This window comes from Primulina eburnea, chromosome 15 (assembly GCF_022965805.1).
Source record: "Primulina eburnea isolate SZY01 chromosome 15, ASM2296580v1, whole genome shotgun sequence".
In the NCBI taxonomy this organism is placed as follows: Eukaryota; Viridiplantae; Streptophyta; class Magnoliopsida; order Lamiales; family Gesneriaceae; genus Primulina; species Primulina eburnea.
Window position 1 is genome coordinate 34,241,822 of NC_133115.1, and position 24,052 is coordinate 34,265,873.

A 24,052-nucleotide genomic window follows, 5' to 3' on the forward strand; every position below is an offset into this window, starting at 1 on the left:
TGCAAAACTAATACTAAAACTTCATACCAGCTCCGCCTCTGGCTAGCTTAATTGATCATTTGGGTAGATTAGTGATCAATGAGATCCCGGGTTAAAATAGAAATCATTGGGCTATATTCCTTTGTTATGTATTTAGTTATTGTTTAGTTGTTTGATATGAAGGCGGGGTGAGACATTGTTTTTTATTCATCTCATGTTTCAAGTTTGTCTCATTTTTTGGTCATGAAAAACTTGTTATTTTTTTATGGTTAAAATATTAATTTTAACTTTAAACATAGATCGAGTCTAGAGAAATAGATATGTGAAATCATCTCACAAGAGACCTACTTACATATATATTTATGTTTATGTCTATTTTGACAAAAAAAAAATTCCCATAAATTGATTAACCGGTAGTCACAAGTTTCAGTTTTCACAAACTTGAGTCGCAGTTTTCGATTTCGATTTAAAACCAAAGCCAAGAGGCGTAATTCAATTTAGAAATTGTTTTGTAGTGTAACTGGGCTTGTATTGTACAATTCACTCCTAGTGGTGATGAAGAATGGGCTTATATTGTACAATTCGCTCATAGTGGTGATGAAGAAGCCACCTTGAGTCTGGAGATTTGGGTGTCTTGGCGAGAGTGAAACAATTTTGAGTCGTAATTCTCCCAATTTGTAGCGTAATGTATCGATGAAGACAATGTGAGTCACTAAATGTATATACACAAAAACTCAATATATTAAACGGTCTCACATATCAATTTTGTGATATGTATATTCTATTCGGATCACACATAAAAAAAAATATATTATTTTTATACAAAAAATATTACTTTTTATTGTAAATATGAACAAAGTTAATCCGTCTCTCAAATAAAGATACATTAGACAGTTTCTCATTTATATATATATATATATATATATATATATATATATATATATATATATATATATATATATATATGAATATATATATGGGTACAATGTAGCTACTGCACAATTAAATGAAATCACAGAATGATGAGTTAGAGGTTGTGGGAAGAAGAGTATTTGATTTCAAAAGCTGGAAAAAGGATGGGGACAACTCTCTCGATTTGTGTTCCCATTTGTTTTCCTATGTAATATGCAACACGGCCATGGGGAGTAGAGGAGGACCTTCTGTTAAATGGAATTATCACCTTTGTCAAAAGTTTTTATTTTACCACTAAACAAATTTAAATTTGGTAATTACGATGATGGGATGTGGATTTCGAATTTCTTATCTAATTTAACTATCATCTACACTTATTCAAATTGAACATTCATTTGAGCTCTTCTCACATATTAATTTTGTGTGACGGTTTTTAAACTCGACCAGATTTATAAAAATGTATTACATTTTAAGTTAAAAGTAGTATTTTTCATTTTAAATATGAATTTAATTGACATATATTAACATACTCGAATAATTATATTAATTTTAGCTGGTATAGTTGATCCTGTGGAGGCCCGTGCTCCTGATTAATATTTAATGACCAAACAATCAGGATTTATTAATGTAAACAGCGAAAGCGATTAAAATTTTCTCATTTTGGGCCTACAGAAATTTCGGCATGACCTATTCGTAAATAGGACATCCCAAAAATATCAAAATATCACAACAACATTTATATACTCGAAATAAAGTCATAACATCAATTCACAAACCTATAGCCGCACTGGCCAGGACTAAACACATGCAGAGCCGGCAAGGCTCGATCACACAACTATCAATTCAAAACATCGTAAAAATAACAGTACAGCTACACGGGGCATCTCCCCGGTAAATGTATGACTCCAGAATATAGTATATATATATATCTGGGAACTCTCAACCACGACTCGACGACTGGGCACCACTACCTGACGCTCCACCAGACGCGTCAAATCCTCCTGAATAACCTGCTATGGCATCAAAAACAACCACAGCATAAAAAGAAACGAGGGGTCGGGCCCCAGTACGACGAACCAGTAATATTACGACAAATATAACTGACATGAAATAAAATCAAGTACAATGTGATGCAATGCAATGTAATGCAATGCGTGAAAGGCAACAACAAAATAATGGATACCAAAGCGGAGTCCAAATGAAACGCATCAGCAACAGTAACAGTGGCCACCCGTGCCAGGACTGCAGCAACGTAATAACATGCCGCCGCTCATCCATGCACGTAGCATCGAGGGTACGGGTGCGACCCGCTCAGTCCTCATGCAAGTCATCAGGAGTGCTAATCCTACCCACCCACTCCATCGATGACGCTACAACTCGATAGATCAGTAACAATAGCAATCAACGGAGTCAAGGCTCGAAATGCTATGCACTAATGAGATCAACTCAAATAAATGCGTGAATGCAATCACGTTATTCACAAAAGCACATAAAGCACGCCACAACTCATACATAATACTTAACGTCATTTCACATCACTATAGACGTCATAATAAAACAGTTCATGCGTACCTCAACTGAACCCTTAATTTACCACGGAATTTCTTAAGGATTTCTCGAATAATCCAATCCTGTGGCAAATAATACATTTCATATCAACTTCAATTTATTATTCCAATATTCACTAATTTAGCCTAAAATTCCAAAAATCCATAATTTAGGCTTTAAAATTCCTAAAACTCATAGCAAAGTCAAATATAGCGATTTATTTAACTTAAATATCTCAATACCGGACAACTTGAAATTTCGAAAATTCAATCGTACCGAATCTGAAATTTTCGATATTTTCTAGGAATTTCCAAAATTTTCATTTTCTATTTCTAATGCTATAAACGCATCCCAATAACGATTTAACATTTCAAAAATCACAAATTCCCAAATTAATAGGCTAAATTCGAAATATTATCTAATTAAATTTCGAAAATTAGCTTAATACCTCCAATCGGCTCCGATATAGCACCTACAATCAATAATCCAATATATATTAATTTATTGGAACTCAATTGAATTAAAATCCCCAAAATTCGAAACCCTAAAATCATAATTATACCTCTGAAATTTCGAATATTACTCAAAACTTCAGATTCAAGCTTCACCTAGGATAACCCGAGATTTCTTTCAACTTTTCCGGCGAAAAACAGGCGGCGGGTTTCCGACGGGTTTCCGAGAGTCGCGAGTTTTCTGCGAAATTTTGGTATCAATGGATAGCTATCGTCGAGAGGATTCCGAATATGTATTTAGTTTAATTTTTAGACAAACGGAGCGGCCACAATCGACGAACAAAATTTTGAAAATGAAAAGAGAAAGGGAACGCAGCTTTCTGCCGATGGAGAGAGAAGAAGATGATTATCATTTCATTTTTCTTTTTTTTTTTTTTTAACTTAATCAAATTGGGCCGGGCTTGGGGTTCATTTGGGCTTTGAGGGAAATGGGCTCTCACATTCTCCCCTACTAATAAAAGATTTCGTCCTCGAAATCTAGCATACACAATAGTTATACAAAAGTGGTTTACAAACATTTACCACTGATAGTACATAGGGAAATCAGAATACATGGAATAATTTATTACATTTTCAAACAAATGAGGCCATTCCTGACGCATCTTAGCCTCTAATTCCCATGTAGCTTCTTCTCTCCCATGTCTACTCCACTGCACCATAACCAGTGGAATCGTCTTATTCCTCAGTTGCTTCTCTTTGCGATCAAGGATTTGCACTGGATGTTCAACATAGCTAAGGGAACTATCCAACTCCACATCATCAGTCCTCAAGACATGAGAAGGATCCGGCTCGTACTTTCGTAACATAGATACATGAAACACATCATGTATCGCAGACAAACTCTGCGGCAAGTCTAAACGATAAGCCAACGTGCCAATCCTCTCAACAATCGCATATGGACCAATATAACGCGGAGCTAGTTTCCCTTTGCGCCCAAATCTCATAGTACCACGAAACGGTGATACTTTCAAGAAAACCTGATCGCCAACCTGAATTTCTAAAGGCCTACGCCTTTTATTAGCATAACTGGCTTGACGATCCTGAGCTGCTTTCATTCTTTTCCTGATCATTTCAACCTTCTCTTTCATTTCTTGAATAAATTCTGGCATTGACATTTGTCTTTCTCCTACATCTTCCCAGCATATCGGAGATCTACACTTTCTACCGTACAAAGCTTCAAATGGTGCCATTCCGATGGTTGCTTGGAAGCTGTTATTGTAAGAGAACTCAACAAGTGACAATGATTCCTGCCAACCACCCCTGAAATCCATCACGACTGCTCGCAACATATCCTCGAGTGTCTGAATGGTCCTTTCAGACTGACCATCTGTCTGTGGGTGATATGCAGTACTCATCGCCAGCTTTGAACCCAATGCTGATTGCAAACTACCCCAAAACTTCGAAGCAAACCTGGGATCACGATCTGATACTATGGTTACGGGCACACCATGCAATCTCACCACATGATCGATGTACATTTTCGCCATTTTCTTATAAGTACAAGTACGATCATAAGGAATAAAGTGGGCTGATTTAGACAATCTATCAACAATCACCCAAATCGCATCACAACCACGATTAGAACGAGGTAGGTGTGTCACAAAATCCATAGCAATGTGCTCCCAATTCCACTGTGGTACTTCAAGACTATGTAACATACCACCAGGTCTCATTCTCTCAGCTTTAACCTGTTGGCACGTCAAACATCTAGCCACAAAATCAGAAATCTCTTTCTTCATACCTTCCCACCAGTAATGAGATTTCAAGATATGATACATCTTTCTCATTCCAGGATGAACACTGTGTCGACTACAATGAGCTTCACGAAGTATAGATTCTTTCAAATCTATCAAATTCGGAACCACAAGTCTACCTTGATAGCGCAGACATCCATCTGAAGCAACACTGAACTTTTCTGATTGACCTGTCTGAGTCAATTCTTTCAATCTATGAACATGCGGATCAGTTCTCTGTGCTGCTTTGATTTTAGAAACAATTTGTGGTTCAACTTGTATAGATGAAACTATAAAGTAGTCGCCCTTAGACTGATAAGTCCATCCTGAAGTTCCCAAATGCTCATGAATCTTTGAAATAGTCAAAGATGTCAACATTTTAGGCTGAACCTTTCTGCTCAGAGCATCTGCAACTTGATTCATTCGCCCTGGCTGGTACTGAATCTCACAATCGAAGTCTTTAAGTAATTCCAACCATCGACGCTGTCTCATGTTCAAGTCAGACTGTGTAAAAAGATACTTCAGACTCTTGTGATCAGAATAAATCACAAACTGTTCTCCGTACAGATAATGACGCCATATCTTCAATGCAAACACAATGGCAGCTAACTCCAAATCATGAACTGGATATCGAGTCTCATGTGACTTCAATTGACGAGAAGCATACGCAATCACTCGCCCATTTTGCATCAAAACACAACCCAGTCCATTTAAAGAAGCATCTGTACAGACAACAAATCCACCTGAGCCTGAAGGCAAAGCTAGCACTGGAGATGTGGTCAACTTTTCTTTTAAAGTCCGAAAACTAGACTCACATTCTGCAGTCCATACAAAACGTCGATCTTTCTGTGTCAACTGGGTCATAGGTCTAGCTATTCTAGAAAATCCTTCAATGAAACGCCTATAGTACCCAGCTAATCCCAAAAAGCTTCGAATCTCAGACACATTGGTTGGTTTAGGCCAATTGATAACAGCTTCAACTTTATTAGGATCAACAGATACTCCTTGTGCAGATATAACATGGCCTAAAAATAAAACTCTGTCCAACCAGAACTCACACTTAGAAAATTTGGCGTACAATTGCGCTTCTCTGAGTGTTTGGAGAACTAATTTCAAATGTTCTTTGTGCTCTGTTTTTGACTTAGAATAAATCAAGATGTCATCAATGAAAACGATAACAAATTTATCTATGAATTCCCGAAATACACGATTCATTAAATCCATAAAAACCGCTGGAGCATTAGTCAAACCAAACGGCACGACTAGGAATTCATAGTGTCCATAACGTGTCCGAAATGCTGTTTTAGGAACATCTTCCTCTCGGACTCTGAGCTGATGGTATCCGGAACGAAGATCAATCTTGGAATACACAGAAGTACCCTGCAACTGATCAAACAAGTCGTCAATACGCGGAAGAGGATACTTATTCTTCACAGTAGCCCGGTTCAACTGCCGATAATCGACGCACATTCTCATCGTTCCGTCTTTCTTCTTTACAAACAATACTGGAGCTCCCCAAGGTGACATACTGGGCCTGATATAGCCTTTCTCCAGTAAATCTTGTAGCTGTTCCTTGAGTTCTTTCAATTCTGTTGGAGCTAAACGATATGGTGCTCTAGAAATAGGATTTGTCCCCGGCATCAATTCAATGCTAAGATCTATTTCCCTTTGAGGTGGAAAACCTGGAATCTCATCAGGAAATACATCTGGAAAATCCTTGACAACGGGAATGTCTGAAACTTTCAATCGTTCTTCCCGTGTTGCATCAAGAGCATAGATAAAAAATCCTTCATTGCCGATTGACAACAACCTGAACATTTCCATTGCAGATACTAATGGAATTCGAGACTGTGAATCATAACCATAAAAATTCCATTTGCTGCCATAATACGGTCTAAATCTGACAACTCCATGGAAACAATCCACAGTAGCTCGATAATTCGTCAATATATCCATACCGAGGATACAGTCGAAATCAGACATAGCTAATTTGATTAGATTAGTTATCATAATATTATCCTCAAATCTAATCACACAGTTCAAAACTATCTCATGGGACATCAAGTATACACCGGCAGGAGTAGCAACTGACACAGTATCCAACAAAGGAATAGTAGCAATCTCATGCTCATCAACAAATGCGGCAGATAAAAATGAATGAGATGCTCCTGTGTCTATCAATATGCGTGCAGGATAGTCAAAAACATAACAAATACCTGCAATCACTCCTCCTGGTGCATCCTGAGCCTGGTCTTGAGTCAATGCATGGACTCTAGCCTGTTGTGGCACTGTAAATTGTTGCTGAGGAGGACCTCTAGGCGGTGGATAACCAGATTGCTGAAATGACTGTGCAGGAGCATGTGGCTGGAAAGCTGGTACTCGGGGAACTTGTCCAGACTGTTGTGGCTGAAATTGCTGTCTTTGTGCATTAGGACATACTCTGGCGAAATGTCCAACTTGACCACAAACGTAACAAGACCCCTGAACTCCTACACATTGGGAACTAAAATGTCGACCACCACATCGGTCACAATGCACAGTGCTAGACGACCCAACAGAACCTCCCCCTCGTGCACTGCCTGAACTGGAGGAGCTGGATTGAGACTTTTTCTTGAATTGCTTTCCTTTTGCCTTGTACCTCTGCTGTTTGGGTTGTTGGTATGACTGTACAGGCTGATATGGAGGTAAATCCACTGGCATTGACATACTACTCCCAGATCCCTGAGAAACAGATGATGGACCTGGCTGGGGATCTCCTCTAAGCAAACTTGCTTCAATTTTCTTCGCCTTTTCCACTGCTTGAATATACGTATTAGGCGATCCAGTCATCACCAACGTATGAACAGTCCGCTGCAACCCATGCAGAAAACGTGATAGTTTAGCCTGATCATTCCTGGCAACATGTGGAACATAGGGCAAAAGAGCAGAAAACTGTGAAGCATATTCCACCACTGATTTGTTGCCCTGTACCAACTGATTGAACTCTTCTTCTTTAGCAGCATAATATGATAGCGGTGCATATTCCTGGGTAAAGTGAGCACGAAAAGCATCCCAAGTAATACTTTCACCAGAGTCCTTCATTGCTTCTTCTGTGGCTTCCCACCAGAGTTGTGCTCGATCTTTAAGTTGGTAGATGGCAAGCTTCAATTTAATATCTTGGGAATACTCCAACAAATTAAATAGATGATTTATACTTTTCAGCCAGCTTGCTGCTTTTTCTCCGCTCTCGTTGCCAAAGAATTTTGGAGGACGTAATTCTTGAAACTGAGAAATTATTAACTGCATTCCTCCAACTTTCTGTGTCAGCTGTTCCACTTCTTGCTCAATCGCTACCTGTCTAGCTCCAGGTCTTTCAAGTCGAGGAGGTTCTTGGTTAACTTCTTCTTCAACATTTTGAGCGACTTGTCCTCGAGGTCGACCACGTCTACCTCTAATGATATCTGCAAGTCCTCGAACATTTTGCGCCTCAGATTCTTGTGCTATTTCTTTTCCTTTTCTACCTCTTCCTCCAGGTGCCATTCTACCAGACACGAGGATTAAATCCACAGGCAGATAACAGGTAAAAGAAATTTATAGGCAATTTTTTTTTAAACTACATACCATGCCTAATCAGCTAGTCATTCTAATGCAGGTAAATTCAATCAAATCATACCAAATAATTCAAATAAGAGCAAATAGTCAAACACATGCACAATCATGTTATTTGTGTCTAGACTCAAGTGCCCTAGACTCTAATTCGAGCATATCCCAGTTACGCTCTGATACCAACTGTGGAGGCCCGTGCTCCTGATTAATATTTAATGACCAAACAATCAGGATTTATTAATGTAAACAGCGAAAGCGATTAAAATTTTCTCATTTTGGGCCTACAGAAATTTCGGCATGACCTATTCGTAAATAGGACATCCCAAAAATATCAAAATATCACAACAACATTTATATACTCGAAATAAAGTCATAACATCAATTCACAAACCTATAGCCGCACTGGCCAGGACTAAACACATGCAGAGCCGGCAAGGCTCGATCACACAACTATCAATTCAAAACATCGTAAAAATAACAGTACAGCTACACGGGGCATCTCCCCGGTAAATGTATGACTCCAGAATATAGTATATATATATATCTGGGAACTCTCAACCACGACTCGACGACTGGGCACCACTACCTGACGCTCCACCAGACGCGTCAAATCCTCCTGAATAACCTGCTATGGCATCAAAAACAACCACAGCATAAAAAGAAACGAGGGGTCGGGCCCCAGTACGACGAACCAGTAATATTACGACAAATATAACTGACATGAAATAAAATCAAGTACAATGTGATGCAATGCAATGTAATGCAATGCGTGAAAGGCAACAACAAAATAATGGATACCAAAGCGGAGTCCAAATGAAACGCATCAGCAACAGTAACAGTGGCCACCCGTGCCAGGACTGCAGCAACGTAATAACATGCCGCCGCTCATCCATGCACGTAGCATCGAGGGTACGGGTGCGACCCGCTCAGTCCTCATGCAAGTCATCAGGAGTGCTAATCCTACCCACCCACTCCATCGATGACGCTACAACTCGATAGATCAGTAACAATAGCAATCAACGGAGTCAAGGCTCGAAATGCTATGCACTAATGAGATCAACTCAAATAAATGCGTGAATGCAATCACGTTATTCACAAAAGCACATAAAGCACGCCACAACTCATACATAATACTTAACGTCATTTCACATCACTATAGACGTCATAATAAAACAGTTCATGCGTACCTCAACTGAACCCTTAATTTACCACGGAATTTCTTAAGGATTTCTCGAATAATCCAATCCTGTGGCAAATAATACATTTCATATCAACTTCAATTTATTATTCCAATATTCACTAATTTAGCCTAAAATTCCAAAAATCCATAATTTAGGCTTTAAAATTCCTAAAACTCATAGCAAAGTCAAATATAGCGATTTATTTAACTTAAATATCTCAATACCGGACAACTTGAAATTTCGAAAATTCAATCGTACCGAATCTGAAATTTTCGATATTTTCTAGGAATTTCCAAAATTTTCATTTTCTATTTCTAATGCTATAAACGCATCCCAATAACGATTTAACATTTCAAAAATCACAAATTCCCAAATTAATAGGCTAAATTCGAAATATTATCTAATTAAATTTCGAAAATTAGCTTAATACCTCCAATCGGCTCCGATATAGCACCTACAATCAATAATCCAATATATATTAATTTATTGGAACTCAATTGAATTAAAATCCCCAAAATTCGAAACCCTAAAATCATAATTATACCTCTGAAATTTCGAATATTACTCAAAACTTCAGATTCAAGCTTCACCTAGGATAACCCGAGATTTCTTTCAACTTTTCCGGCGAAAAACAGGCGGCGGGTTTCCGACGGGTTTCCGAGAGTCGCGAGTTTTCTGCGAAATTTTGGTATCAATGGATAGCTATCGTCGAGAGGATTCCGAATATGTATTTAGTTTAATTTTTAGACAAACGGAGCGGCCACAATCGACGAACAAAATTTTGAAAATGAAAAGAGAAAGGGAACGCAGCTTTCTGCCGATGGAGAGAGAAGAAGATGATTATCATTTCATTTTTCTTTTTTTTTTTTTTTTAACTTAATCAAATTGGGCCGGGCTTGGGGTTCATTTGGGCTTTGAGGGAAATGGGCTCTCACAGATCCTCCATTTGATTTTGTCATCATACCAAAAGATATGACATTATAAAGTACTATCCACCACTAATTCGAATTCAATGGCCATGTTCTCGCGATTATTGGTTATAATTATACCCATGTTCGTTTTAAAGGCTCGAGATACGGATATATACAAATCCAACTTAGATGGATAATATTCTTCATTTTTTGCATTTTTTACATATAAATCACGTATACAAATATATAAGAAGAGACTATAGAGCCATGCATGTTTATTGGTTTGTGTTGAGATTGAATATATTATAGACCGAATTATTTATTTAAATTAATTAATTCTAGTAAGATATAAATCACATGAAACATTAATTGATTTTTTGGGAAATTGGGTTTTTTTTGGTCTGTTAAGTGTCTATTTGAAATTTTGATTATCTATGATATCAAAGTTCAATCTTAATATTGTCTTTTTCAATTTTTTTGTAATATTATTCATTTTACTTTTAAAATGTTGTCGTGACATTAAACAAGTTAATGCTTCAGGAAGTATGTCTATTTGAGATTATGGTCTCCTAAGTTATCAAGTTCGATCTTACAAGTATATCTTTCGATTTTTTTTTGTAGTTTATTCATTTTTCATCGAAAATACTGACGCGATACTAAACAAGTCAATGCCACATTTGAAAAAGATGAAATTACAAAAAATAACTAAATATAGTATACTGAAACTGAAATTTGACAACATATATAACCAAAATCGTATGGCCAGAAATACAGTTTTTCCAATTTATTTTGGTAAAATTATTTCCGTTCATAATCATATTCATATCAAATTAATCAAAGTAATTAATTGGCAAATATATCAGTATAAGAAATTTGCCTGATATATGGCATATGTGTTTAAATATCAATCATATTTGCGATTTAAAATACATAATCATGCAAATTAAGTCTTCAATATCTTTTCATGAATCATGCATGACTCGTAAATTAATTGAAAAGAAATAAATTAATTGAAAATTTAGCTTCAACAAGTATTTATAAAATGTTTTTACAAATTTATTTTTTACAAGATTTTATAAAAAAATTTAAAAAATAAAAATAAAAATTTATACAAATATTGTACATCCATATATCTATCTATATAATATTACAGAGCTAATTTAGGCCAAGGATCCGATTGACCCTTGGACAAAAAAAATTACAATATATGACAGCTACATAATTTACAAATTTATCCTTCTTTCCATTCTTATTTGACAATTCATGACAGCACTTCCCTTCAAGTTGGTGCATATATATATATCACAAATGCCCAACTTGTCAAGATAGATGTAAACTATCTTGTTGGAAATGCCTTGTTGTCACAATATAGATTCATCGCAGAATTGGGTGTTTAACCTATCTCAGCCAACAATTTTCGAATCCAAATAAGAATGTCATCCACATAGACAATTAAATCGGTTACCTTTCCTAATTGTCAATGTTTCAAGAATAAATTATGATATGTGTTGAATTGAATAAGGCACGATCATTTTCTAAAATATATCTTTTTTTTCATTCCGTTATCTCATCCTGTTGTCGTGTTTGAGTTCATGAGGTTTCATAAAGAAGACCATGATTCTAAAATAAACTTGAAATTCTTGATTAATATACTCTCCACCGTTATCGAAACGAAGAATTTTAGGTTTTGCTTGAAATTGAGTCTTGATCATTATATGGAAGGATTTAAACACATCAAACACCTCTATCATTGTGTTTTAGCAAGTATACCCATGTCTTTTGGGTACAATCATCAATAAAAATCACAAACAACGGATTCCAGTCAAAGTAATAATTGGGGAGGGTCCAAAACATCAGAATAGAGAGCAAATGGAAATCCCTTTTATTCAAATTTATAATTAAGAGAGAAACACAGTTTTTTTTTTTTTTTTATTACTAAATTCAAGTTTTACGTTTAAATTTTGACTCATGTAAAGTAGAGAACAAACATGGAAACAAGTTCTTCATATAGCTGTAAGATGGATGTCATAAATGACGATGCCAAAGCCAAATCTGTCTTTCCTGGTTGGGCGGTGCATGTTATAAACTCTTCCTGGGTTAAATTCATTAATGTAGTACAACCCCTTATTAGTACCACGCCCAATGATCTCTCGCGTGAGAATATCTTGAAAGATACAAAAATCAGGATTAATGCACGACAATTTATTTCTTCTATAACTTGGGTGACAAACAGTAGTTTAATAGAAAATTATAGGACAAGTAAAGTATTGGACAAAGATAGAGAGGGAGACAGAGAAACAATTCCGGTTCCTGTAGGTATGTGACCCCATTGGCATTAGAAACACCAGTTCTTCTTGGTTGGGTAGTCTTGACAAAGTCATTGGCGCGCGTCAAAATTCATGTGATATGTAGCACTTGAGTCGATTATCCAGCCACTGAAATTATCTAGTCCTGATCCGAAAAATGCAAAACCACGTACGATTACCTTTACTATTTTGAGAGTTCGGCTCATCTGATGGTTCCACCACCGGCGTAAAAGATAGTAATGGTTCTACATTCACTAAAGCAGGTTGTCTAGATTTGCTATTGGCACCTCGTGCATTTTTATTTTGTGCCTTGAGATGGTGCCACCACTCGAACCCGATGCAATTTAAAGCAGGTTTCTTGAGTGTGTTTAGGGTTCCCACAGTGTGAACACCCACCTTCAGATTGTGTCTTAGGCTTTGGAGTTGCATTGGTTTTTCCACCTTTTGAGAAGGATTATACTTTAGACCAATTTTAATTTACTGACTTTGGTTTGATGGAGATAAAACATATTGTTTATAATTGAGTTTATGAGTAGATTTCATTATTGAAAGTTAGTTTAACTTCTAATGGAGTTATGAGAGTGAAACTGTCAGATTTAGATAAAAAGTTTACAAAATAGAGATATTATGTTCTTCGAAATTTTTGTTTTTTTATTATATGAATGATATTTTTATTCTCGTCATATCGACATTATCTGATTGTCTTTTTATTATATGAATGAGATTTGTATTCTCGTCATATCGACGTTATCTGATTGTCGATCGAGATTATAATAAAACCACAATTAATTAATTACTGATTTTAAAATTTACTAATTAGATAATACTTAGTAGTCTTTGACAATGAAGTCAAAATTATCAAGGAACATTCATATGTTCTGGAGTACTTGAGTTGATAATTAATTAATTATCGTACTGTGTAGTATTTTAATCAAAAATTGGTGAAAATATACATAGAGATTTTGATATGAATAAAATACACCAGATAAATAAAGATTCATGATATTAGGATGATTCATTAGTTGAAAAATTATAAATAGGTTATCAATAGTTGATAGCACACAAAACAAATTTCAAGAGATCTAATATTTAAGGCAAAAATTTACGTGAAAAAATAATATTTTTTTATACTAAGAGTATTACTTTTTATGGTGAATATCGGTAGGATTAACCCGTTTTACAGATAAAAATTTGTGAGATCGTCTCACAATAGACCTACCCAATATATAATAATTATAAATACTAGGTCTATATCTATTTAGTTAGATGAGTCAATCCGGTCAATTTTTAAGTAAAAATAATAGTTTTGATATAAAAAAAAATTCTATAAATTGGATCGAAGATAAATTTTGATAGAAAAAAATTATACAACATAATTATATTTTATTTAACTTTTAAAAAAAAAATGCTTATTATATATTTAATAGTGATATATTTTATCAGAATAGTAAATTTTTTTTTTTGAAATGTAATTATTTCGAAATATATGTGAGAGTAAAAAATATAAAACTAAATGGAAAAGAAAATAAATAATTTTGACACAAGTTTTTGTACGCAGGTTACGGTGTGGGGTTCTCATACGTCGCTTTCAGTCATAAATAAGGAGCTGAAAAATGGATTGACATCACCACTACACACACCACGCCTTCACCCTCGCTGCTCCTTTTCAAGCGGGAAAACGCATAAAGAATTCCCCATCTTACTACATCCCATTCCGTCTCCAAGTTAGTACCACTCTCTCTCTCATAACGAATATTAGCTCACTTCTCTTTTGCGATTCACTTCTCTTTTTCTGCAATTTTTCCTTGTAAAATTCACGGGTGTATCGTGAAGTTTGTAATCTTGTTAGTCCGGCAGTGCATTTTTATTTCTTGTTTTTTAAGTCTTGTCTTGCTTTCGTTACAAGCTGTAGCTTCCGTGTGGTTACATTTCCGTTCTTGCCTGGTTTTTTACTCCTTTCTCACTCTAGGTGAAGGAAGCTTTGGACGCCGATATGCAGAAGGGTTTTTCTATCCGGTGAGTAGCAAAAAAATGTCATCTTTGAGAGTTTTGTTTGAGATACGACGTGGGTTTTTCCGATAAGCGTTTTATTTTGTGGTGGGTAATTTTTTGTTTGCAGAGAACATGCATCGAGGATGAGAAGTGTTAACATGGTAAAAAGCTGGCCCTTTGATGACTTTGCCACTGAACAAACTGTAGATTCATTCCTTCCTCCGATCACGGTTAAGAAATTCTCCTGGTGGCTCGATGAGCTCGAATATTCACGTTCAGGAATGGCTATTGATGCCGTAAACTCAAAAATGAAGAAAACTGTTGAAGGAAAAGGAGAAACCTCTTTGAGAGGCGTAGAGGATGTGGAGGAATCTGATATGGACATTGAAGGTTTTGAAGTAGTAAAGGCTCCCAAGAAGAGGTCAATTGTGGAAATTTTTGCTGCGGCGCCGCTCTCCGTGGAGAGGGTGATTAATCGTGGTGAGGAGAAAGATAATCACGATCAAGAATTACATGGGTTTTCCGTCAATTCCGAGTGGGGCCTCAAAGGAAAAAGGAATGAAAAGAGCAAGGAACAGAAGAAAAATAAGGAAACTATGTTGCGTAGGCGGAATAATACGAAGAAAGCAAGGGACAGCTTCAAGAACAAGACGAGGAGAGGAGATAGCGAAATGGGTATCTTAGTTCCAAACAAGGTTAATGGTTTTGGTTTTCCTATATGTTTTTTACGACATACTCCTATTTCAGGTTTAATTTAATGTTTATTACCATCATGAAATATCGAGGAAATCTTGAGGAGGAGGAAATCTTGAGGAATGATGATTAACTTTAGCATAAAATATTGGGGATATTTACAATTTTTTGGATTCTAATCAATTTTTTTTTGAGAGAATTCAAATCTAGTTGTTGAATCATGAATGCTCATTTTTGGTACGATTTAATCAGAATACGGTACCTCATTACTTGTATTATAAAACAGAATCAATATCGGCGAAAAAAGACTGGTAGGCTGGTAGCATACCTTTAAAGATGAAACCCGTAGTTTTGTTGTTGTACTTGTCGCTATTAGATATCTCGTGTTAGGGAGATTTGAGCAACCTAGGGAAGAGGGATGGTGCCCCAGCATGTGGAATACGGGTATTGTAGATATTTTTTATGAGGTTGAAAGTGTTCTAAATCGATTATGTTGTTTGTCTACAATATGTCATATGTTTCTCTTGAACAATCAATGTCTTGATATTTTAGGTGTATCTCACCGGTCCATTTTATTCATTTGACAGTTTTCATGATTACAAGTTGAGACGGTTCGTATTTCAGTACATTGCCACATGTTTATCCTCGATCTAAACTTACAATGTGTAGACATGAACAACTTTCAACATGGGTTCAGTCAGCCACTAAACAGTGTGGTCTCTTTGTTGCGGAAATGAATAGATGGAATACTCAATGCCAGTCTTGTTTGTTACATTATATTTACTCTAACCTGGGAGGACTGCTAGCATGGAGAAGTAGGGTTTTTGAAGGTGAAAATGGGATTAACTAGGTGGAATAGGTTTGTAAGTGAAAGCAAATAATTTCAGAGAGAGAGATTGATACTCATGCATGCTGTTGCTCTCTCAAATAATGGCACTCAGGCATCTGATATTTCCGAGATTAATTTTTTTTCAAAATTATGTTTGGGTTGAAGGTTCAAGTAATGGATTTAAAGCTGTGGATTTCAAATTACTTTGTGGAGGATTTTTTAAATGCTTTTGTACGATGGAAAAGTAGCATAAAATTGTAGATAAAAGGATTTGAAATTCGTAGATTTAAGAGTCATTCAAACAACTAGAATGTATTTGTTATATGGATTTGAGAATTATCATTTTTCAAATCCTTCAATCCAAAATACAAAAGCAACCTTATTGAAATATATGCCTTAAAAGACGGCTATGGAAACTAGATCACTTACTATTCACCTGTTATATGGCCCTTAAATATATTAAAGGTTTTGTAATTGCAAAGAGAGAAACAATATCACTAATAACGTTTTTCAACTAATAATTTTGGTTGTTAAAGTGTATTTATTTTCAGTTGACCAGTCGCATCGCATATCGCTAGTTTTTGGATTTTTTTTCCTGATGAAGCTTAATCCATATTTTGGCTTCCTTCTTCACTCATCTTCACTTCATTGTATACTTACCTTCCGTCCTTTCGTGTTAGAATTATTTGTTAAGAATAAAATGTACCAGAGCCAAAGCAGCTTAAGTACTAAATAGCTATTAACTGTTTTTTTTTCCCTTTTTTGGGAAGACTTGCAATTATTTTCTTTAAGATCTTACAACCTTTATTTTGTACGAGAACTTGTAGGTTTATGGCATTTTGTGTCTGTTATTCTCCTTCTGTTCTCAATCTTTCCTGAACCTTGGCAGGAAAAACGTTTAAAGCTCAAGTCACAAACTCAAGATAATGCTAACAGAAATTTAATACCATTATACAATAAGGAGTCAGTATATGGTATACATGATCATGTTTTGATCCAGAAGAGAAAATCAAGACCACGTGATTTAGATGCAGATAAGAAGACCATGGCTCATAATGTTTATGAGTTGATGTCAGAGAACCAACACCAAATACTTCCCGTGCGAGGTATTTTAAAGAATCACTCAAAAGTAATTTCGGTTCAGGATTCAGCAAAAAATATCTTTCAGGAGCCTATTCAACTGAATCGTCGTGGAAAACAAACAGAAAACAAACACGTTACTTTCTCCGAAAAGGATGACATGATTAAACTGGCGAGAAAATCATTGCTTTCTGTAGAATGTTTGAAGGTACCAATGTTAAATAGTTCAGATATGGATGCTGTTGCTGCTTCTTTTGGCGAAGATGGTGTTCAGAGGATAGAAAAAGATTCAACTCTTGGGGAAACCAGCGGAAATGACGAACTATCCAATGGAACACAGAAGGAGATTGACATTGGACATTCATGCAAGGAGCCATCAACTTCCCATTGGAGTTCTATCGATACAACGCACTACTTAAAGCAGCACAAAATGAATGAATTTTTTAGCGGGTCTGTAACATCAGATCAAAACATGTTGCACGACTTAAAAGGATATTTGTTTGAAAGTGGCCTCAAAGAAGCACCCCAAATTCCAGTGAATGCCTATCCTCCTGGATTCTTTTGCATGCCTCTAGAGTGTTTTTGTCACACTCAAAACATCAAGATGATGTGTGATCCATCGAACTCTAACTGTGGGAGCCTGGCTGAAGATTTACGGAGTTCTGGTGCAATATTCCATCCGTTGTGTTTGAAGGATTATTTGGATGCATGTAAAAAGCCTTCAGTTCCTTATCTGTATAATAGGGGAGGAATCGACAATATACCTCAAGTTTCATCTCAAAGCAAGATGGCAAATTTATTTCCTCATCCTTCTCCGTATCAAACATTTCCTAGTCTTTCTCCAAAGGAATATATGCATTCTTTATCCGGCTCGACTTATGGGAACCAAGGAGGATATCTTTGTGAAAAAAGGAGCATATATGGCCTAACGGAAAGTTTCTTGGGATTGCCTCTGACTTTACAAGGAGAGTTGATCAAATTGAATTCAAGTGTTGACTGGGACTTTTCTCAGATGAAACCAAGAATTACTGCAGATCCTTCCCTTAGTTTATCTACATGTAGCAATGTCATGTCAAAATGCTTGGGTAATAATTCAGATTGCAGAAACTGGGGTTGTAGGACATCAGTGGATCAGTTGAACTTGTGTCCTTTTCAGGACGATCTAAAAGCAAAACCTCTCGGTATTTCGTCAAATTTAGATATTTCTAAATGCCAAACTAATGGGAAAGGAAATTGTGACTTAGGTTTCCAGAAGTTCCAAGGAAATGAGAAGATTATTTCAACAGTGCGTTTGATGGGCAAAGAATTTATAGTTGGTGGAAGATTAGGAGAAATCAGAGACACTTTGACCTGTCCATCAGAAATGAAATTCACTTCAGAAAGTATGCATTCTCTCCCTCAGTTTCATGATCAAACTACAATGCACAAGAATAATCTTCCTGTCCAGACTTTATATGCTACTGTCTCTCCAGATGCTTCATTCACAGTAAACAGAAGTAAGCCTGAATTCCCTGAGGCCTTGACGAGACAATGCAAATCTCAGATATTCAGCCTTGAGCTACCCACACCAATACTTGCTCTTCAGGACTCACACCCCCTTTTTATATGTAGGTCCAATGAACTGAAAAACAAGCAGAATCGGCTTCACACTCCTAAATCAGCCATCAGATTTCCTTTCATGCACCCGGATATTGAAGGTGAGGTCCTATCTTCTCAGACTCGAAGTTCTTTGAATCCGAGCCCATTGTTTGTTGATGTTTTTGAGGAGGGAAGATTTTTCAGATACTGTCACTCAAATTGTACTTTTGGCGGTCACCATTCACTTGCAATGCTTGGAACTAATCTATTGGATTGATTTTTCAGCGTCTCTTAACCTAAAGCTTATTGCCATCCCATGGGTAGACACATCTGCTGGGCAAAAAATATATTGCAACCAAAAGAAAATTGGATAAAGGATCTGGTCAGAATTGACACTTGAGGACTTCATCACAGCAAGAAAGCCATTAAAGCAACTTTAGATCTGTCAAAATTTTCTCCTTTACTCCCTAGAGTATCCCTAGTTTAGGATTTCAGTAACATTCTCAACGTCCCGTCGAAGCCTGTGAGTATTAGATTCGAAGACGACATTCAAGATATTGATAAAACCGCTCAGACAATTGTTTTTTTTGAAAAACATAGGAGAGGTGGTGAATACGGAATTGCTAAGAATGAACAAGAATTATTCTTCAGTGACACTGCAATTTTCAAGTTCATGTAATGCCAGGCTGACAGCTGAAACAAACATATACTGAAGATTTGCCAACATTTGGATCAAAGCAGCAGCAGGTCCCCTTGCGGCAACAACAGCAGATTTCAGTTTTTTGTAGCGTGAAAATCTACAGTTGTTAGTACTGTTCCGATCATATTAGTCAACCTTGAATCCAATCATATTTACTTCTTTCAATGCATTTTTTTCCTGCAATGCACGGGGTATGCTTCCTTTTGCATCAGTTAGAAATAAGAATTTGTATGTACACGTGGCTTGTGATCTCCGTCAAAGCTGAAATTTGTGGAACTATGTACCTTGCAATTCGCTTCATGTGCAAGTATATTTGAAAGACATTGCAGTTTGTTGAATATACAAGCAGATATGACCTCAAACCTCAACATCGGGATCATGCGGCTGTCATATACACTCCATTTTAATACATCACTCCTCCTTGCAATTTGAAAGACATTCCGGTTTGTCAAATAGACAAGCAGGTATATGAACCTCAAAACTCATAGTTGAGATCATGCCACTCCATCTTGTTCTAATCTGATGGTGTTATATAGCCCATGCTTTGTTGCTTATTTATCCTGTCCTCAGAATAACTTATGGTACATGTTGATTATCTCGCAAGTATAGTCACTGATGCGGATTGTGAGGTAAAGAAAGAAGATATGTCTCGGAATATAGTGGGTTCCTGGATATATATATATAAAAGTCTTGGCCCGTAACTTTCTGTCAGATTGATTACTGCACTCTATAGATAATTTTATTCAGGTAGAAACTTAACATTGTCGTTAAAATCTACACATCAGAAACTGAATCTTCAATACCAGAGGAAAAAAAGGTAATCATGATGTTTGGTTTTGCCCTGGGAGGAGACTTTTAAGGGAAGTATGGTTTTAGTTTCAGACAATGAAATTGTTACGTGTCAAATCTTGCAAAAAATGGTTGGATAAATAATTTTAAAATTTTAAAATAACATATTTTAAATATAATTATAGAGTGCTTTGTATAAACGATGAAAAGTTTAGTTAAAATTAATACTTATGTGGAGAGATGTGGCGAGGAAGGAAAATTTGACAAGAGGAAGGAGAACAATAAATAAATGCTAACATCTGTTCTTGTTGTGGGGATGAGAAATTATTTCTGGAAATGGAAAACTGATGTGGTGAATACTTGTATCCGCACGTAGTACTCTTTCTGGTATCTGTGAACTCAATCAAGAACACAATTTATTTGTATCCATTGTGCAAAGATGATCGGTAAACATTTTAATTATATCAAAGCCAAACAGCCTCTTCTGACTTTTCAGCCTTTCTGTAGAAATCTAAATTATGAACCATCATGACAGAAAGATAACCATTATGCTCAAAAGGAGAACAATTCACTCAAAACAACTGGTAAAAATCACACATTTGGTCCTCTGGCCTATTACTTAGTTCCATCAAAGTTAGATATAAGTACTGGTTTTATTTAAGATCCTGTATGCTAAATTAAATTCCAATCCGAAAAATTTACAAGTATTGTACTTATTGATGATCTACTCTCCTGTATCCTTCACCGCATTCTCTGGCTTTATATGATCACTTGATATGTTCCATGCATCAGTGTTTCCTTGCTTCTTTCTCAGCCTGAAACAAAAATAATTGAATCATCTGGTGTTTTTGCTTGGGGTTGGGGCTATCATTTGATTACTTTCTTACCGCTTTGATTACTCTCTCAAAGGCTTCTGGCCCGTATTTCTCGATGTAACTCTCAACAGACTTTCTTGCATCAGGACTCATCATCAGTAGAACCTTCCTCTGTCCCTCGGGATAATTTGAGATGACATTCCCGATATTCACATACTTCCTCACAAAATTCTCATATATATAAGCTGCACCATTGAAAACTGGCAGCACCAGCCACAAACAAAATAACAGCTTCGTATATGGCCATATCGGAATCCTGTGTTCACATTCAACATGCATTTTAAGTTGACATTTGTATGTTAACTACTTTCTATCGACCTATAAATACCAGTAAGTTGTATGATTATATGACAGAAATAATAAACATGAATTACCATTCAAGTATCTTCCAGCAAGAAAGCTCGAACAACGTCATGAAAGAGTACAGGACCCAGTATGTCAACCACTGCTGATCATCTAGTGTTGAAGGGCTCTCAATTGCTCTCACGGATGCATATCTGTTGATCCATTGAAACCGCATGTTATTTCATCAATCGTTGAAACAAATAAACATCAAGAATTAAACATATTGTCAGATCTTACAGGGGATAAAGCAGCATCACTCCAGGTCTGCTTCACAATCAAAACAAAGTAAAGTTGCTGTTAAGTATTAATGATAATACGTTTAAATTTGTAAACTAGGAGTGGGAGAAAATTTTCTTGAACAAAAAAACTATTTCTATTCAAGAATTGATTATTGAAAACAATACCCAGCAAGTGTATCCAAATTCCTTGCGATTGTCCCGAGAAAACCCATGTTCAAATTCTTCTTTTCTTCTCTACTCCAAAACAATGAACTTTTTTCCTTCCGTGAAATATAGGATCAGTTCTTGACTTGCGATATTTTATATTATTCTAAACCTTTGCATTTGTAGATCCTAGGTATTGGGTTTGGAATTTAATGCTATGAAGTAAAGCATATGTCTGACAAAATTATGTGGTAGAAAGGTGATATCAAGAAAAGGATAAAGAACCCCACACACGTCCAAACCCACCCCACCACGCACTATAGACGACTAGAATAGCTGGTGGAACTTTTTCATAAAAATAAAGATTTTTCATGTAAATTTTGAATGAAATATATTAACAAATATTAATGCGTAGCATGCACTTTTTGCTTTGAGCCTGAAAACTTGATAAGCTATTAATTAATGGGGGTACCGGACCCCCCATTTAATTTGATATTAAATCACAAAAAGATTAATTTTTTGAGAGCACAAATTAACTTCTCTAGTATTTTTTTTTTAAATTTCTCTAGTCTTTACTTACATCTCACTAGTATATATTTAAATTTTTTTGGAATTTCACGCAAAATTAAAAGATTATTGGAAAAGCTAGTTTTATAGTCATTTTACTCTTATTTAACGAGTTCTATGATATAAAAGCTTGTTTAAAATAACTAACATATTTAATGAATATTGGTATTTTGGTAAAAAAAAACATGTAAATAATATAAATATAGATACTATACTATATATTTGCATGGTACAAATAAAAAATAAATGTGAATTTTATATTTGAGACATAAATAGTATATTTTATGTTCGTTTTCTTTCTCATCAAATTATTCTCGACCAAAGTCTACGTACCACGCCTCTTCGATTTCAATAATCACAATATGTGTGTCGATTTCAAAATTCTGTCAACAAGTAATGGTTTCCGTAGAACTTGGATACCGAGGGACGGAGGGAGGATTAAAAGGCTAAAAAAATAATAATAATAATACCCCTCCTGTTTTCTATTAATTTACGTTTTATACAATAAAATTTACTAATACTTTTCCAAAATTTAATGTGTCATCTTAATTCCTTACATTTCATGTTATTATATGATTTACAGTGAAAGAAGAAGTGACCAATTTCCTAAGTCTTTGGTTGATGTTTTTTTTTTGTTGAAATTATTATAATAGAGTTCAAACTTGAGTACTCGTCTTTAGATTTGAGAGCTTGTAGTTATTAAGTAGACTATAATAAGTAATCAACAATGAAAGGGTGTTGTTGATCATAAAGAACATGAAATAAATTATGATAAGTGTATCAGAAGTTAGTGTTGTGTTCTGGTGTTGTTAACATCAACACACAACATGCAGCGGAAATTAATTATTTAACACGCGAAAATTAATTATTTAACACACACGTAAAATTTTATAAATAAACAACATATTTAAATTATGCACAAGTATTCGTATCTCATGACAAAAATTTACTAGAAAATATGTAAAATTAACAAAACTAAATTCATTGACACTCCAAAGAATTAAAATGCAACTCAAACCAAATACTATATGCATAAACCAAAAATCGTATTGCTTAAAACCAAACGAAACCACTCTTCACCCAACACTACACGCAGTGTTGTTCTTCGAGTGTTGTCAACACCAATCAGCAACACGGTAATTATGTAAATCAATCATACAAACTCTTCACATGAAAATCTTCAACTCTGAACTCTATGTATGCTCGGAGAAAATTCTAAAAGCTGCACAAAGTGATCAACCGATCATACGAAAAACTTTAGTATCTATACAAAGTGATAAACATATCACACGAAAAACTTCAGAACAAATACTTTTAGGGTGTGTTTGGTTGAGTGGATTAAATAAGGATAGATTAATAGTCAAATATATATCGTTAAAATTTTAAGATGTTTTAATAAGCATTTTGACTCGGTTTAATATCCAATTTTATTAATCAAATAGTTATCCATAAAATTGAATCTTAAACCGGATCAAAATGATTATTAAAACAACTTAAAATTTTAACGATAAATATTGGACTATTAATCTATCCTTATTTAATCCAATCAACCAA

General features: G+C 35.5%; 2 protein-coding genes across 3 annotated transcripts; one reads left to right on the forward strand and one right to left on the reverse strand.

Annotated features, from left to right (window-relative positions):
• Positions 1–14,308: 14,308 nt before the first annotated feature.
• LOC140813737 (uncharacterized) lies at positions 14,309–19,862 on the forward strand. The gene is made up of 4 exons (XM_073172404.1): positions 14,309–14,391; positions 14,637–14,683; positions 14,787–15,354; positions 17,071–19,862. The coding sequence occupies exons 2-4, from the start codon at positions 14,661–14,663 to the stop codon at positions 19,114–19,116; spliced, it is 2,637 nt and encodes an 878-aa protein (XP_073028505.1). The 5' UTR covers positions 14,309–14,391; positions 14,637–14,660; the 3' UTR covers positions 19,117–19,862.
• A 1,012-nt stretch (positions 19,863–20,874) lies between these two features.
• Positions 20,875–22,206, reverse strand: LOC140813738 (HVA22-like protein f). 2 transcript variants are annotated; one of them, XM_073172406.1, is made up of 5 exons: positions 21,953–22,206; positions 21,786–21,812; positions 21,578–21,700; positions 21,216–21,459; positions 20,875–21,143 (listed from the first exon to the last, which is right to left on the reverse strand). In XM_073172406.1, exons 1-5 carry the CDS (start codon positions 21,997–21,999, stop codon positions 21,117–21,119), a joined length of 468 nt encoding a protein of 155 aa, XP_073028507.1. In that variant the 5' UTR covers positions 22,000–22,206; the 3' UTR covers positions 20,875–21,116. The 2 variants fall into 2 exon arrangements, with proteins under 2 accessions (XP_073028507.1, XP_073028508.1); XM_073172407.1 differs by having other exon boundaries at positions 21,786–21,842; positions 21,953–22,163.
• Positions 22,207–24,052: the final 1,846 nt, after the last annotated feature.

Excerpts from the sequence above, each read along its gene's own strand:
- LOC140813737 (XM_073172404.1), top strand. The coding sequence starts at position 14,661 with ATGCAGAAGGGTTTTTCTATCCG. Across the intron at positions 14,684-14,786 it reads CAGAAGGGTTTTTCTATCCG|AGAACATGCATCGAGGATGA; the intron begins GTGAGTAGCAAA and ends TTTTGTTTGCAG. Across the intron at positions 15,355-17,070 it reads GTATCTTAGTTCCAAACAAG|GAAAAACGTTTAAAGCTCAA; the intron begins GTTAATGGTTTT and ends GAACCTTGGCAG.
- LOC140813738 (XM_073172406.1), bottom strand. The coding sequence starts at position 21,999 with ATGGGTTTTCTCGGGACAATCGCAAGGAATTTGGATACACTTGCTGG. Across the intron at positions 21,813-21,952 it reads AATTTGGATACACTTGCTGG|ACCTGGAGTGATGCTGCTTT; the intron begins GTATTGTTTTCA and ends ATTGTGAAGCAG. Across the intron at positions 21,460-21,577 it reads TGCTGGAAGATACTTGAATG|GATTCCGATATGGCCATATA; the intron begins GTAATTCATGTT and ends ATGTGAACACAG.